Source organism: Mizuhopecten yessoensis, unplaced genomic scaffold, assembly GCF_002113885.1.
Source record: "Mizuhopecten yessoensis strain PY_sf001 unplaced genomic scaffold, ASM211388v2 scaffold8653.2, whole genome shotgun sequence".
NCBI lineage: Eukaryota > Metazoa > Mollusca > Bivalvia > Pectinida > Pectinidae > Mizuhopecten > Mizuhopecten yessoensis.
In genome coordinates this window covers 251,627-264,554 of record NW_018485985.1, presented here as the reverse complement: position 1 = coordinate 264,554, position 12,928 = coordinate 251,627, and the positions used below count along the sequence as shown (strand labels likewise).

The 12,928-nt window shown below is 34.8% G+C and overlaps 2 protein-coding genes across 9 annotated transcripts in view; one reads left to right on the top strand and one right to left on the bottom strand.

Moving 5' to 3' along the window:
• Positions 1 to 213: 213 nt before the first annotated feature.
• Positions 214 to 10,811, bottom strand: LOC110445114 (DNA-binding protein Ikaros-like). 2 transcript variants are annotated; one of them, XM_021489525.1, is made up of 3 exons: positions 10,719 to 10,811; positions 6,520 to 6,764; positions 214 to 5,961 (listed from the first exon to the last, which is right to left on the bottom strand). In XM_021489525.1, exons 2-3 carry the CDS (start codon positions 6,675 to 6,677, stop codon positions 4,884 to 4,886), a joined length of 1,236 nt encoding a protein of 411 aa, XP_021345200.1. In that variant the 5' UTR covers positions 6,678 to 6,764; positions 10,719 to 10,811; the 3' UTR covers positions 214 to 4,883. The 2 variants fall into 2 exon arrangements, with proteins under 2 accessions (XP_021345200.1, XP_021345199.1); XM_021489524.1 differs by having other exon boundaries at positions 6,520 to 6,761.
• Positions 10,604 to 12,928, top strand: part of LOC110445113 (nuclear receptor subfamily 1 group D member 2-like) — a 20,024-nt gene continuing 17,699 nt past the window's right edge. The window contains exons 1-2 of one of the 7 annotated variants that reach the window (XM_021489523.1): positions 10,604 to 10,627; positions 12,415 to 12,613. In XM_021489523.1, the coding sequence (XP_021345198.1) occupies positions 12,521 to 12,613 (93 nt within the window). In that variant the 5' untranslated portion in view covers positions 10,604 to 10,627; positions 12,415 to 12,520. The other 6 variants (XM_021489521.1, XM_021489516.1, XM_021489519.1 and 3 more) reach the window with 6 other exon arrangements.

The following is a 12,928-nucleotide window of genomic DNA, read 5'->3' as shown; positions in this document are numbered from 1 at the left end:
TCATGGCCTAATTTCCATTAAAAACATGGGTTGGTATAGAAAATGTTGGAAAATACTTTTCGTAATGATCTTTGAAACATGTAATTGATACCACCTAGTGCATAAAGAATAGATCTTTCGATCCATGTGGGACATGTGTCTGAAAGTGACGATTTGTTTCTAAAATATCAGTTTGAAGTGCGCTCCGGGTGCAGGTCGCATATTTCCCGCATATTATAGAGGGGCGGAGTTCTGACGTTAATCGACGACAGACCGATATGAAAAAAGTCGATAAAACGTCAGAACAATTCGGACAAGTTATTATGGTGTTCATTCATTAAAATATTGTGCAAATTTTTTTTGGTCTCAACTTTCTCCATTTTTGTTATGTTTCAATTTTCTCACGCTCACTGGATTACAAGACCTTATAAAACTGAAATTATATTTACAGTAAGCAATATGATGTTGACCTTGGCATTTGACCTTTGCTTTTGACCTACCAACATTCCAAAGCAAACTGTGCATATCATGAATATAGAAAGGAGTACCGGGAGTTCAGTAGGAGAATGCAATCAAATTATATCTGAATATAAGGTGACGGACTGACCTCTAAACTTGTAACAACTTTTTTTCTTTTTCTTTTGTTAGCAAATGTGTTACCTAATATAAAGGTGAATATCAAGGTAAAAGGGACCCTAAAGAACCACAGGTAGAGATTCATTTTTTTCTAGAAATGTTGATCTCGACTAAGGATAAGTGAAGCATGCATATTCTGAAGCATATATGGAGTAAAATTGATTTGTTTTAATTTTAAAGAGCAGCAACTTAATTATGGTAATTTGATATTCATGAATTAAATAATTATCAACAATGTTATCAGTTGTCGACGGAAATTTCGGATACTATCCGACGTAATAATCACCGAATAAAACTCGAATTGGCATTATGTATGGTATTATAACAAAGACACGACCCATACACAACCTATCTACAATATACATTGGTAATATAATCACACACTATCACATAGACATCATATATAATGTCAGCATCATCAACAATAAGTCTGTTTATAGATCGGTAGCAGAGAACATTCTAATGACAATAAAAACTTCTTATATTTTTACATGCTCATCTTTTCCTCAGGCTCGTGATCATATTTATTGCAGAATTTTTATAAAGCTTACTTGTTCCGCAAGAGAATTTAATATACATTAAATGTGTTTGTGAATATAGCTTTCCACCAAAGTCAAAACAAGCACTCATAATAGGTGAATAACAGTCATTAACAAAAATATAGTTAAGCAGAAAGAAAACAGCCTAAGGAAGAAAATTCAAAAAAGAAAAAGTTAAATTTCTTTAACTCTGAAATAAAACCATTTTTTTCCTCAAAATGATAGCAAAATGAGCTCATAAAGATTATAGGAATTTTACCAACAGCATACCAAAAAGTTCTTATACACTGTACAGTGGCACCCAGATTGAAAACAAGGAATGGTTACAATATATACCTGTGATTTGTGTAAGAGTTATTTCCCTTAAGGAGACATTCAGTCATTCTACCTTATACATTATACTTGTTATTTATGATAAAGTAATTTCCCTCAGGAGACATGCAACTTTACCTATTATGCCTGTGTTTTATGTAAAAGTTAGATCCCTTAAAGAGACATGCCATCTTACACATTCAACCAGTGACTGGAATGAGAGTAATCTCCCTTAAAACACTTTCCTAAGCATTATATAATAACAAGTGTTATGAATTCTTGTATTCATGTGTACCCTAAGCTGAGTGGAATAGATAATTTCCTAATTTAAAGTCCTGATTTCCCATTCATTAAAAGATAACTTACAGGTTCCTGAAAGCAGGACACAATCTTGAAACGGATCTAATATATCACAGTAAAATAGCGTACAACAAAGAACTCTTTGGTAAAGGAGGTATTTCAATCAGTGTGCAACTCTTTTTGAATGGTGATACAGGTCTCAGTAAGGTAGCATATACCCTTAAGTGTAGAATTCTTTTTTGAAATTTGGTGATGTCACAGAAAGGTAGCATATACCCTTAATTCCTTATTAGTAATACACTGTAATGTCATTGACTGTGTGATGGTACATCTGTATTCCATAAAAAAAGTATAAACAGATACACATTATGTTACCTTCAATAATTATATCATTAATTAACAAATTTCAAAACAAAACAAAGAAATCAAAGAATTCAGTCTGCTGTTTGTTTTTCAAAACTAAGCATGTAATGTATCACTGCAGTTAATGGAACATGTATAATTATAATGGAACATGTCTAATTATAGATGAATGGTATACACATACTTACATACCTGACGGTACAACAAATATTGCTTGCTCAACAAAAACTTGAATAATTATTTTTATAGAGAAACATACAAGATAATGTGAATATTTTGGACAAAAAGTCTTTATTATATTTTTTATGTATTGGGTTAAAATGATTCTGAATGGCAAAGATTTGTAATGTATTTGTATAGGGTTACAATGACTCTGACTGGTAGAAATATGTTCAAATGTGTACAGTTACAATTATTCTGGTTGATAAAGGTAGGTTATATCGAGGATCCCTGTCTGACAGCAGCTTGATTTATGTATAAACAGTAACTTCCCCTTAATTTGTATTGGATATATCTGTAGCACAGTTGGACCATGACAATTCCGTTGACCAAGTACAGTGTTTTAAATTGGTTATAGCAAAAGTATAACGATTTGAAGTAAAGTCCTGGGTTCGAATCCTGGTCTTGCTACAATCACTTTTTATTTTTAGAACAACACTACTGGCGTTCCATATTTTGTTATTACTTTTCTTTTCAAAAAATATTTGTCAAAGCTGTAGTTGTACCTGAAAAATCAGTTTTAAATGTATAGTTTCAGTTTTTAGCACTGGTATGAGTCTCCTTAAGTTTAAAATACTTATCACTATTATTACAGTGCAATTGAAACTTCAGGTGACTATCGATGTTTAATTCTACAGGTATTCTGGATTCAGACAATCTTTAAGGGAATACATCAGTTAATGGATTTTAGTCATACTATTGTGTTTTGTTCAAATATACCATTAAGTAGTCTAATCATAGCTATAGTTTTGGTGCTATGCTTATAATATCTTACATATGTAATTGAGATTTGAAGCTCTCCTTTTTTGGTGGTGGTGAGGGAGATCTGCAATTCTCTGATGCTGTAATATTTCAAAGCTAATCTTTGATTGTGCACTTAGTTAGACAGCTTTGATAGATATAATTTTATCAAAAATGTATTCTTACTTTGTTTCAGGTGCTAATATACTCTGCAAACTCTATAGTGCTAACATCCTAAGTAGTGTGGCAAGAATTCACACTTTAACAAACCTTGTTAGACTAATTATGAGCGAAACTTTCCAAATGAAGATTCTGCTTGAAAGATTACAACTTAAAACTATAAATATACACATACTGTACATTTTTCTACTTCAACTCATTCAACCCCGAAATTTCATAATGAACTATTCCAACGTTTGAATTAGAAGAGTTCAAATGTGTCTTCAGGGATGAATCAGTTAATATGACTTCTATCATTATTTTAAGTGTATCACCATATATGTTAGTACATAAAAACAATTAACAAATTTATGCAAAAAAAGCTAACTAATAGAAATAATGTTTTCGGTAGTGATGGAGACTGTTGTATACATTGTATAATATATACTAGACATGATCCACACTTAAACTTAACAGTAACACAGCTTAGTAGGTTATAGTACAGCCTCGGTAGAATTGTGTTAGATAAATAATTACATGTAGTTACAAAGCACATACATATTTGTAACATTTTTACAGCAATTAAACGACATAGATACAGGCCAAGGTTACAGATGAGTTAATATTTTAATTCATTTGTAAATGATTAATACCGGAAAATATTTCCAAGTTCTGGAAAAGAGACTTTCATGCAGAGCTGAATAACTTGCATGCTTGCTCTCCTGAAACAGTTGCATTTGCAATAGTACTCCAAAAATGCAACCATATAGTCGGAATATGATCTACACAGTTGCATATGATTCTTACTTCATCCACAAGTACTGGTTACAAAACATGTTTCCTTCGTATTGCTATTAATACATACTTTACTATATTTTACTGTTACATAATACATAATTTCCTAACTTCTGCCATCCCAACGTGCTGAGACAACCTGATTTTTCGACATTCAGTTTTTTTCATATTGCAACTTTAGATAACAATCAACAGCATTTGAAGACTTATCCACAATCCTTTAAAAATGGATTTTTCACTATCAATGGCCTTCAGCTTGCAACTGGCTGAAGGAATATGCTTAAAAATAAGCATAAAAACTATCGTTTTCTCTTTTACATATTTTATGTAATATAATTGTTTCCTTTTTGTGTCCAGATAAAGAGGCGGATTGCCACATAAAGTTTGACAAATTCCATTGTCAACACTGTCATGCATACCTATCTGCTTACTATGAAAAGACATAAAAAATCAAATGCGACTAGTACCTGTGATCTTGGCTGTATATATATACTCAAACCAAGCAACAATGTCATCAATACATCATGGCATGCAGATAATTGATCTGAAACCTTGGCCCATAGAATGTCGCATCCCCCTAACAATGTATGTGTTGTCTTTTAAATCAACATATGTTAATAGAAGATGCCTTTTCAGCAATGTATACACTGAAATATTCGGGGGGAACATACAGTATATGTATTTTGGAACTAAATACAACAATTTATTTTGAAACAAAGCAAAAACAAATTTAAAAAAAAAAAAGAGTGGAGAAAAAACAGAGAAATTTCTTTTCTTTGGAAGAAAAAAAAGTGAAATACATTTCAGTTGCATTTAGGTTACAAATGAAAAATTTCAAAATCACTTATGTTCGCTAAGAAAGTGAGCAAGGAAGTCATACTTGTCCTGGGCCAGCTTACCACACAGGTTACAGCATCGTACATCCATCTTTTCATGCATGCTACGGTGGAGATGATACATAGCAGCATCCTGGAATACAATGCAACAGAAATCACACCGATAAACATCATCCCGCGACATGAGATGCGTGATCAGGTCATCACTCGTAAAGTTGACCAGACAGATACGGGAATTTGTGCCAATCTGCTGCTGGTAAGTAGGGAGTGTGTTTCTCTGTCCCCCTGTATTGTTAGCGTGTTGCTGGTGATGTCGTTTGACAGATTTCGGACTGCGACCCAAAGTGGAATAAGACAGCATTGAACGTTTGCGTACAGATGTGGGCAAGCTCTGTTCTGACCCAGACAGATTACTCTCGCTAGTCACACTAGCTCCGTCTCCCTCGATTTCATCTCCCGACCCGCTATTGTTCATATCAGTAGTGCTCACCCCACAAGCCTCTGTGACCTCTGACCCCTTACCTGTTGACCTACCTGTTGACCTGCCCTTCTCGCTACTATTTTGCCCTGCATTATAACTGGTGTCAACCTGGTCACGCGTAAAAAGTCCCTCCCCTACCTCGGAGGTACTTCCACTGCCTGTCACCATGTATTCACCGCCATCTATTGGCTCACTCTTTATCAGGTTTTCGTTTTCCTCTTGGTCACTGAGATTGATCCGCTTCACCACGGAAGGTTTCCGTCGACTGGATGCAAAACTTGAAACAGTTGAGTCCATTGGACTTGCCCTATCTATGTTTCCAGCTATACTGTTCATTTGTCCATTGTTTGGAAACACAATGCTAGATTCCTGGAATTCAAGAAGATTAAGAGCAGGATTTTCTTGACCTTGGGCTTCAAGCTTCAGGTCATCAGGAATGGTGATGTTGGCCGCGGCGAGTGCCTCACGGGAATGCTGGTGTAGAAGATGAAGCTCTAGTCGTTGTTTACGACAGTAGCCCACATTACAGAGAGTACAGAAGTAGGGCTTTTCACCTGTATGGATACGTTTGTGTGTGTTCAGGTGCGAGGACTGGGCAAATCTACAAGTCAAGACAAAATTTACAGAAATCACTTAATCCATTACATGTATTCAGCAAAACCATTTCTTTTTAATTAGGAATTTGACAATGAGTAATTCAGGTTAAATTTCTGTTCTCCCTGGGGATGCCCTTATAAGAACAGGCACCTAATCAATTCAAATACAATATATGTTCCAGAAATGGAACACTGAAATACAAACTGACCTTTAGTTTTATCAAACTTTATTCAGAAATGAAGTTGCTAGAGTGATGTCACTAAACTGGTTGACTGATTTCTATAAATGGTAGCTATGAACTTGGCCGGAACACGTAAAATAATCAAATATGAATCTGTCATTTCTCAAGGACATGAAATCAGAAAATTATGAACATTTTATCAAAATGATAACTTGATTATTTTCTATAAGCGTATTTTTTTCTATTTTCTAAAATTGATTAAGAAATGAAACGAGGACAAGTCTTTGTGAAAAACACTGCAATACATGTGAAGAATAAAATGTAAAATTAATCAGTGACCGAACACTTATGGCATGTTACTGTAGACAATCGCCAGCTTACCGTTTGTGGCAGATGTGACAAGCATAAGGTTTCTCTCCTGTGTGCGTCCGCTTATGTGTGATGAGGTGGGCCTTCTGTGTAAAGCGTTTGTTACACACTTGACAGGCATAAGGTCGAAGGTCACTGCCCACCATTATGCCCATAGAAACATTGTCCATACTGTTCCTACAGAAGTCCAATCAAGGAAGCCCAGCACACACACACATATCCACACTGTTCATCGCCATCCCCAGTCCAACTTCCTGCTGAAACAAAGGTATTACATATAATCCATCATACACATGTGATTATGTCTTCCTCACACTTGACCAGACCTAGGCCTCCTGAAACTGACATACTTTTTAGCACACAACATACTTATTAGGATAGGATCATTGAATAGCATCAGGACTTTCTATTATGTAATTTAATAAACTATATCTGATTATTGGATATTATACTTAACTTGGGGCAATATTCTCTTAAGAAATTGTTTTCTTTGAGAAAAAGATCCAGATCATCTGATCATCAAGTTGGAATATGAAATATGTAGCTTTTACAATCTGATTTGTAATTGTTTCTACAAACATAAGAATGTCAAGACAACAAAAAAGAATGTGCGAGGAAATAAATATATCAGTTTTTCAGGTATAGGTAAATATTGTACAAGATAAAAAAAAAATGTATTAAGTAAAGCTGTACATTAATGCTTGGTTCTTGATGAGTTATAAATAAATTTTTGTGTTTCCTGAAAAAACTTCCAGTAACACCATCGTGTAGTGTCACGTAGTCAAGAGATACAACTCCATAAAATGGTGTCACCAAAATATATACAAACTTGCCAACTCTCTCTATTTTGGGGAGAGACTCAGACTCCAAATTTTGGACCCTAAAATTGAGCATTTTCAATCAGCCAATTTGTAGGAACCAGCCACTATTCCTATTTTCTAACATCTAATGTTTTACTCTGAAAGAACAGCTCAAAAGATTCCTCTCTCTATTTGAGGGAGACTCCCAATTCTTGACCCTAAAATCGAGCATTTTTAACCAGTGAATTTGCTAAACTATTCCTTTTTTTGAAGATATTATGATTTCATCTGAATGGACAAATATAAATATGAGACCTCTACAAGCTAGGGCTGCGACGATATCGCGATATTTTGAATACGGTATGATACACCCAAGATATTTTCAGGATTTTGTCATTTCTCAATTAAGTCTACTAATATTGGTTCCAACAGTTCTGGGTTGTTTCGCCCCAAATCCCATTCGCCCTAGGTTGTTTCGCCCTAAAACAATTTTTTAGGGCGAAACATTGTTTGGTATTTTCTTTTCATTTTTATTTGTTTTAAGTCACAAATTAAGTCTTCTTAGTCTTTCATATCATTAAAAAAAATGTGTTTGTGTTGTTTTTAAGTACATTGTAAAGCAAAAAACAGATTACGTTATTTTCTTCACGCCGACACACATTATAACATATAGTGAAATGAAACAAAAATGGTGTAATTTTAATTACATTGCGGGGTATACAACAATATTATTTTTCAATGTTATCACATTTAGTGTAGTGTACACATAATTGTCACCGTGTGACGATGTTTTCTTTACTTGATTTCTGCGCACGTCCGTGTTGTTTTTTGCTAATTGGAGATCATTTTGAGAAGTTTTGACCAATACAAATTCATATGCATATTTGAGTAGATAATTTTGAGTAGGTAACTTTAGGGGCCGGGAAAAACTTTTAAAAGCACTCGTCCGTTGGGCAAGTGGACTGGTAAAAAGTACTCGTCCGGATGGAAAATTCCCATGTCCGAAATTTTATACTAAAATGTTGTTTAAATAATATGTTAATGAATTGTATCTATTATATTAACAATTAACATGTATTATTGTGTGGTAATGTATGGCATACAATTAAAAGTCACAAAACCTGTTAATATTTGTTTGTTTTGTTTTAATAGTCCATAATAACATGTGAACAGTTCAACACAAATTAATTAGTCTTAAGTAACGCATAAACACAAATAATTAGTCATTTCACACAATGACATTCAGTCGTCAGAGCCCTCTTCTGAATCATTTGGATAGCCTCGTTTTTTATCCATTATAACAAGTACAGTATCATCAGAACACTCGGACGTTATGGATCAGTTTGTAATGTTATCAATTAAACGCTTGCTTCTTAGGAGCCAGGCATGGCATTGGCGGGTCTTTACAAGCGTAAGTTAGAGTTAGACTTGGTATTCACCAATCTTGTCAAAAGTGAAAACAAATAACGAGAATGCATCAAAGGGGCTTGGCATTTATTATCACACAGAAAAAACGATAAGTAAAGTTACTAAAACTGATATTTCCATCAAAATTTACTCGTCCAACGGACTAGTTGCTGTAAAAAATCACTCGTCCGCCGGCAAAAACCACTCGTCAGGACCAGCGGATGAGTGCTTTTGCTGGCCCCTGTAACTTGTCATAAATAGGGCATTTCTCAATACTGTGTTATAATTCAACATTACGGAATGGATGATTTATGCATTTTGTGCAACTCTGTTGTTAGACGCAGACAGCATGGTATTTCATGTGATGTGTGTCCGTTGGCAGCTTAGAACCTGCCAGACTGGTAAGTACATTATTATGCAAGTATGTTAAATGTATTTTGATAATTCCCTTAGTAAATTGCCAACGTTTAGTTCATAATTAAAATGTACACATCTGCTTAACAATTAGAATATGTATCTTATGTACTTGGGGAATTATTTACATTTCGTATACGTCTCTAGAGAAACTATTAATTTATTATATTTTTATTATATGTCCATATCTTATCTATATATTATACGTATCTATGTACTTAGAGTTTCATTATATGTCCATATCTATACGTATCTGTGTTTTTTAGGGCGAAACAACCTGGGGCGAACAGGTTTTGGGGCGAAACAACCATTAGAACGAACGGGATTTGGGGCGAAACAACCCGTTACCGGTTCCAACGTGGCAAGTGACAGCTCCAGTGCTCCGCATGCCCATCAAAAGACGTGAATTGTGTGAATCTTTGAAGTTATGTACATTTTGGACGAGTCTATTTCCTGTGTAATATTGAAGTTAAAATTGCTACATATCCCTTCTCTTTGCTTCTAACTGTCACTATATGTATCGTGACTACAGTATTGTGATACATACTGCATCATCATGATAATGTTTCATTGCAGCCCTACATCAAGTTAATAACAATTTTATTAGGAAGTAGATGTAAATAAACACTAAATAACACTAAGGGTACCTGAAGTTCAATTCCAAGTCTTAGTCATTTGATATTTATTCCTGCTACATTACCGTGACCAAATTCACTTCAGCAAGTCAACACTAAATGTGAGTACAGAATGCTTGGTCAGGGAACACTACTAGAACAGTTCACCTAACATCTTCTTATAGTGTAAAAGATGTGGATTTATTAGGTTGCCTTACAAGCGTCAGCTATAGGGAATCACTATTCCTCATCCTATTACAAATTGGTGCCCTTGACCCTCACCATTCAAGGTAGGAGAACCCTTGACGGGGAGTCAAAGAACCTGGGCTGGTGTTTGAAAAAAGGGGAAAATAGTGTAAAAGATGTGGATTAATTAGGTTGCCTTACAAGCGCCAGCTGTAGGGAATTTCACTGTCTCTCTAGTCCGATGCTCTACCACTGAGCTAAAGGCTTTAGCTCAGCGGCAGAGCAGCGGCAGAGCATCGGACTGGAGAGCCAATGGTCACGGGTTCAAGGCCCAGGGACGTCTGACACTATCTTTATCACTATTCCGCGGCCTATTACAATAGTACAAATCGTCATTGATTATTTCTTATGTACAAAAAATGACCTGTTTAAGAATGGTTAAACTGTTTGTTTAAAATACATTTTAAATTAGTGCTGCCTGTGCTTATGAAAATGAAAATCACGCACAGCGACATGATAAACAAATTCGTATGTAAATAACGGAAATATACTGATGTGCTGCCAGCAATGCACAGGCTACAGCTGTACTGCCGGGGGAAATCCATAGAATCGTCTGATACTGCAGTGGTTTATGTGGGTCAAAGAAAGTTCACGGTTACAGGATGTTAAACAGCGGTATGACAGACATGCTCTTGTTTGGTAAGTGCATGACATTTTTTTCTGTGTCATTCCTACCTGCAAACTAATGAAATTTGCTCGCAAGAATGATTTTTTAGCATAAACAGTTTACCTTGTTGCCGCAATCCCGGATGGAATGGCAGCATCTGTAGCATCGATGCTGTTACATCGCACATGTTGTTATCTGCGGGTTACAAACGTTCTGTTGACCACGCACATTTTACAAAATTGCGGGAAGATAACTCTATTTGTATTGGGTTTTGGAGCAGATGACATTTTCTCACAGGTAAGAACTCGATGTGAGAAACTCGATCTGTTCATTTCTATATGACATAGGTTGAATTTGTTTAATTTTTAATTTACGAGGATCAATAGATATATGCAAATTAATGTCATTACTACTTAAAGTTTTCTGACCTAGTTTTAATAGTGCAAATGGCCTAATCGACCTCGTGATAAAAGTAAGAAATACCCAACCTGAGGAACTCAGTTGTTGTTATGTAGTTCATATACTCTGTGTAGTGGTGTAAACCAATAACGTTAATCCAAATACCTGTGTAGCGACATATCATTTTTGTTTATAGGTGAGGAAACTGGTTTAACATTGTTTTCGGTTAATAGTTATATTTGCAAGTAGTTGATCTAGCTGTAACCTCGATTTTTGTTGTCACTGTATGACTTAAACAAAATCCTCAGATGTCAAATCTTCGAAAGGGGTGTGGCAGGTTTGTTTTCTAGGAACATACTGTATCTCGTGATTGTTTCCTAATTGTACACGATGTTTATCTAAGCTAGAGAGCATTGCCATGGTAATTAAATATATAATGACATATGGATATAAATTTCTTTTAATTACATTTCGGATGTCTAGCTTAAATTTAAAAAAAAAGAATTGTCAAAATGTTATATAGCCATGATGTAGCAGTTTTGAGTGCAGTAGTTCTTGATGTTGATTACGCAATCTTTTAATATAATTCAGCAGCTACACTTGTAAGTTTGTCACGATTATAACGATCACTTGACAAGGACTGCTTGCAGTGCTGGGGTTTGATTACTGTATTGGTATTTTTTTTTACTGTACTCATTTACTTGCATGAAAGATGATTTTACATAATAATTATATTGTTTTTTGAAGTAGTTTAGTGATTTTACATAGTCTCTTAATTATAACCATATTGATGTTTCAGTATTGTATTCATGAATTTGAAGTACACTTTTAACATTTTCAGAAATTCAATTATTAATTAATATGTTATTGTCATTGATTGTTATGATGAGTATATGAACTCGGTTAGATGTCTTTTTTTATCCCCCGCTTTCACCGAAACGGGGGATATTAATTTGGGTTTGTCTGTCTGTCTGTCACGCTTGGTTGCCGTGCAATAACTACATCAAATGTTGACTGATTTTCTCCAAACTTGGTCACAGGGTTAAATACCTTAAGGGCTCGGCCAAGTTCATCTTTTGTTTCTGTTCATTATCTCGCGCAAATAGTATCCAATTGTCTTCAAACTTAGTAACAGGGTTCAACGCATTAAGGGCTCGGCAAAGTTTGACACCCACTTTAATCGGACTCCATTAGGCAGAGTCATTATCTGCAATTTCCGCTTAATATCTCTAGCAAATATTAGATAAGGCTTCAAGCTATACATTATGTCTTAACAGCATGATAAATTCCTCGAATTTGCTTGTTTTTAATGTTTAAAGTGTTTCTGCTGCTGAGTATGACATGTAAATTGTCATACAAATATACGAAGTAAATGAAATAATTACATATAATAAGTATGCTTGTTTTCCTTTTACTGTAGATTCCTGCTACATGTGTGTACTGGATTTTTACCTTTGACATTCTTCTGATGTATGTTTACCTGTGATGTACACTTGGTATAATACTTACTTGTGTACCTGTTGAGGATGTCGGACCCCCTTACTCTGCCACCTTGTCGTATATGTACAGGTATTGCCACAGGAATACACTATGGCATTAATACCTGTGAAGCTTGCAAGGTAATTATACTACCCTCATTGACACCACTGTATAGTATCTCACACAATATTTATTTGTGGATTTTATTAAATAAGTCTCAAGATAAAACATGTAATTTTAAGTGTCATGTATGCTGATGCATTTGATAAGTAATGGATTCCAAAACATCTAAAAAAAAAAGTAGTTTAATATTTTTTGTGTGAGGTCATATTTTTACCCCAATAACATACATGTTAGAATTCTTTATTTTAATTATAATGATTATCTCAGTGATTCCAATATATAATAAAACCTTATTATACTGCCATCATAGGGGTTTGACAATAAATTGTGGG

Bases quoted from the DNA above. Each gene is read 5' to 3' on its own strand.
- LOC110445114 (XM_021489525.1), bottom strand. From the start codon at position 6,677: ATGGACAATGTTTCTATGGGCATAATGGTGGGCAGTGACCTTCGACCT. The intron at 5,962-6,519 runs GTAAGCTGGCGA...CTTGACTTGTAG, and splicing joins TGTCACATCTGCCACAAACG to ATTTGCCCAGTCCTCGCACC.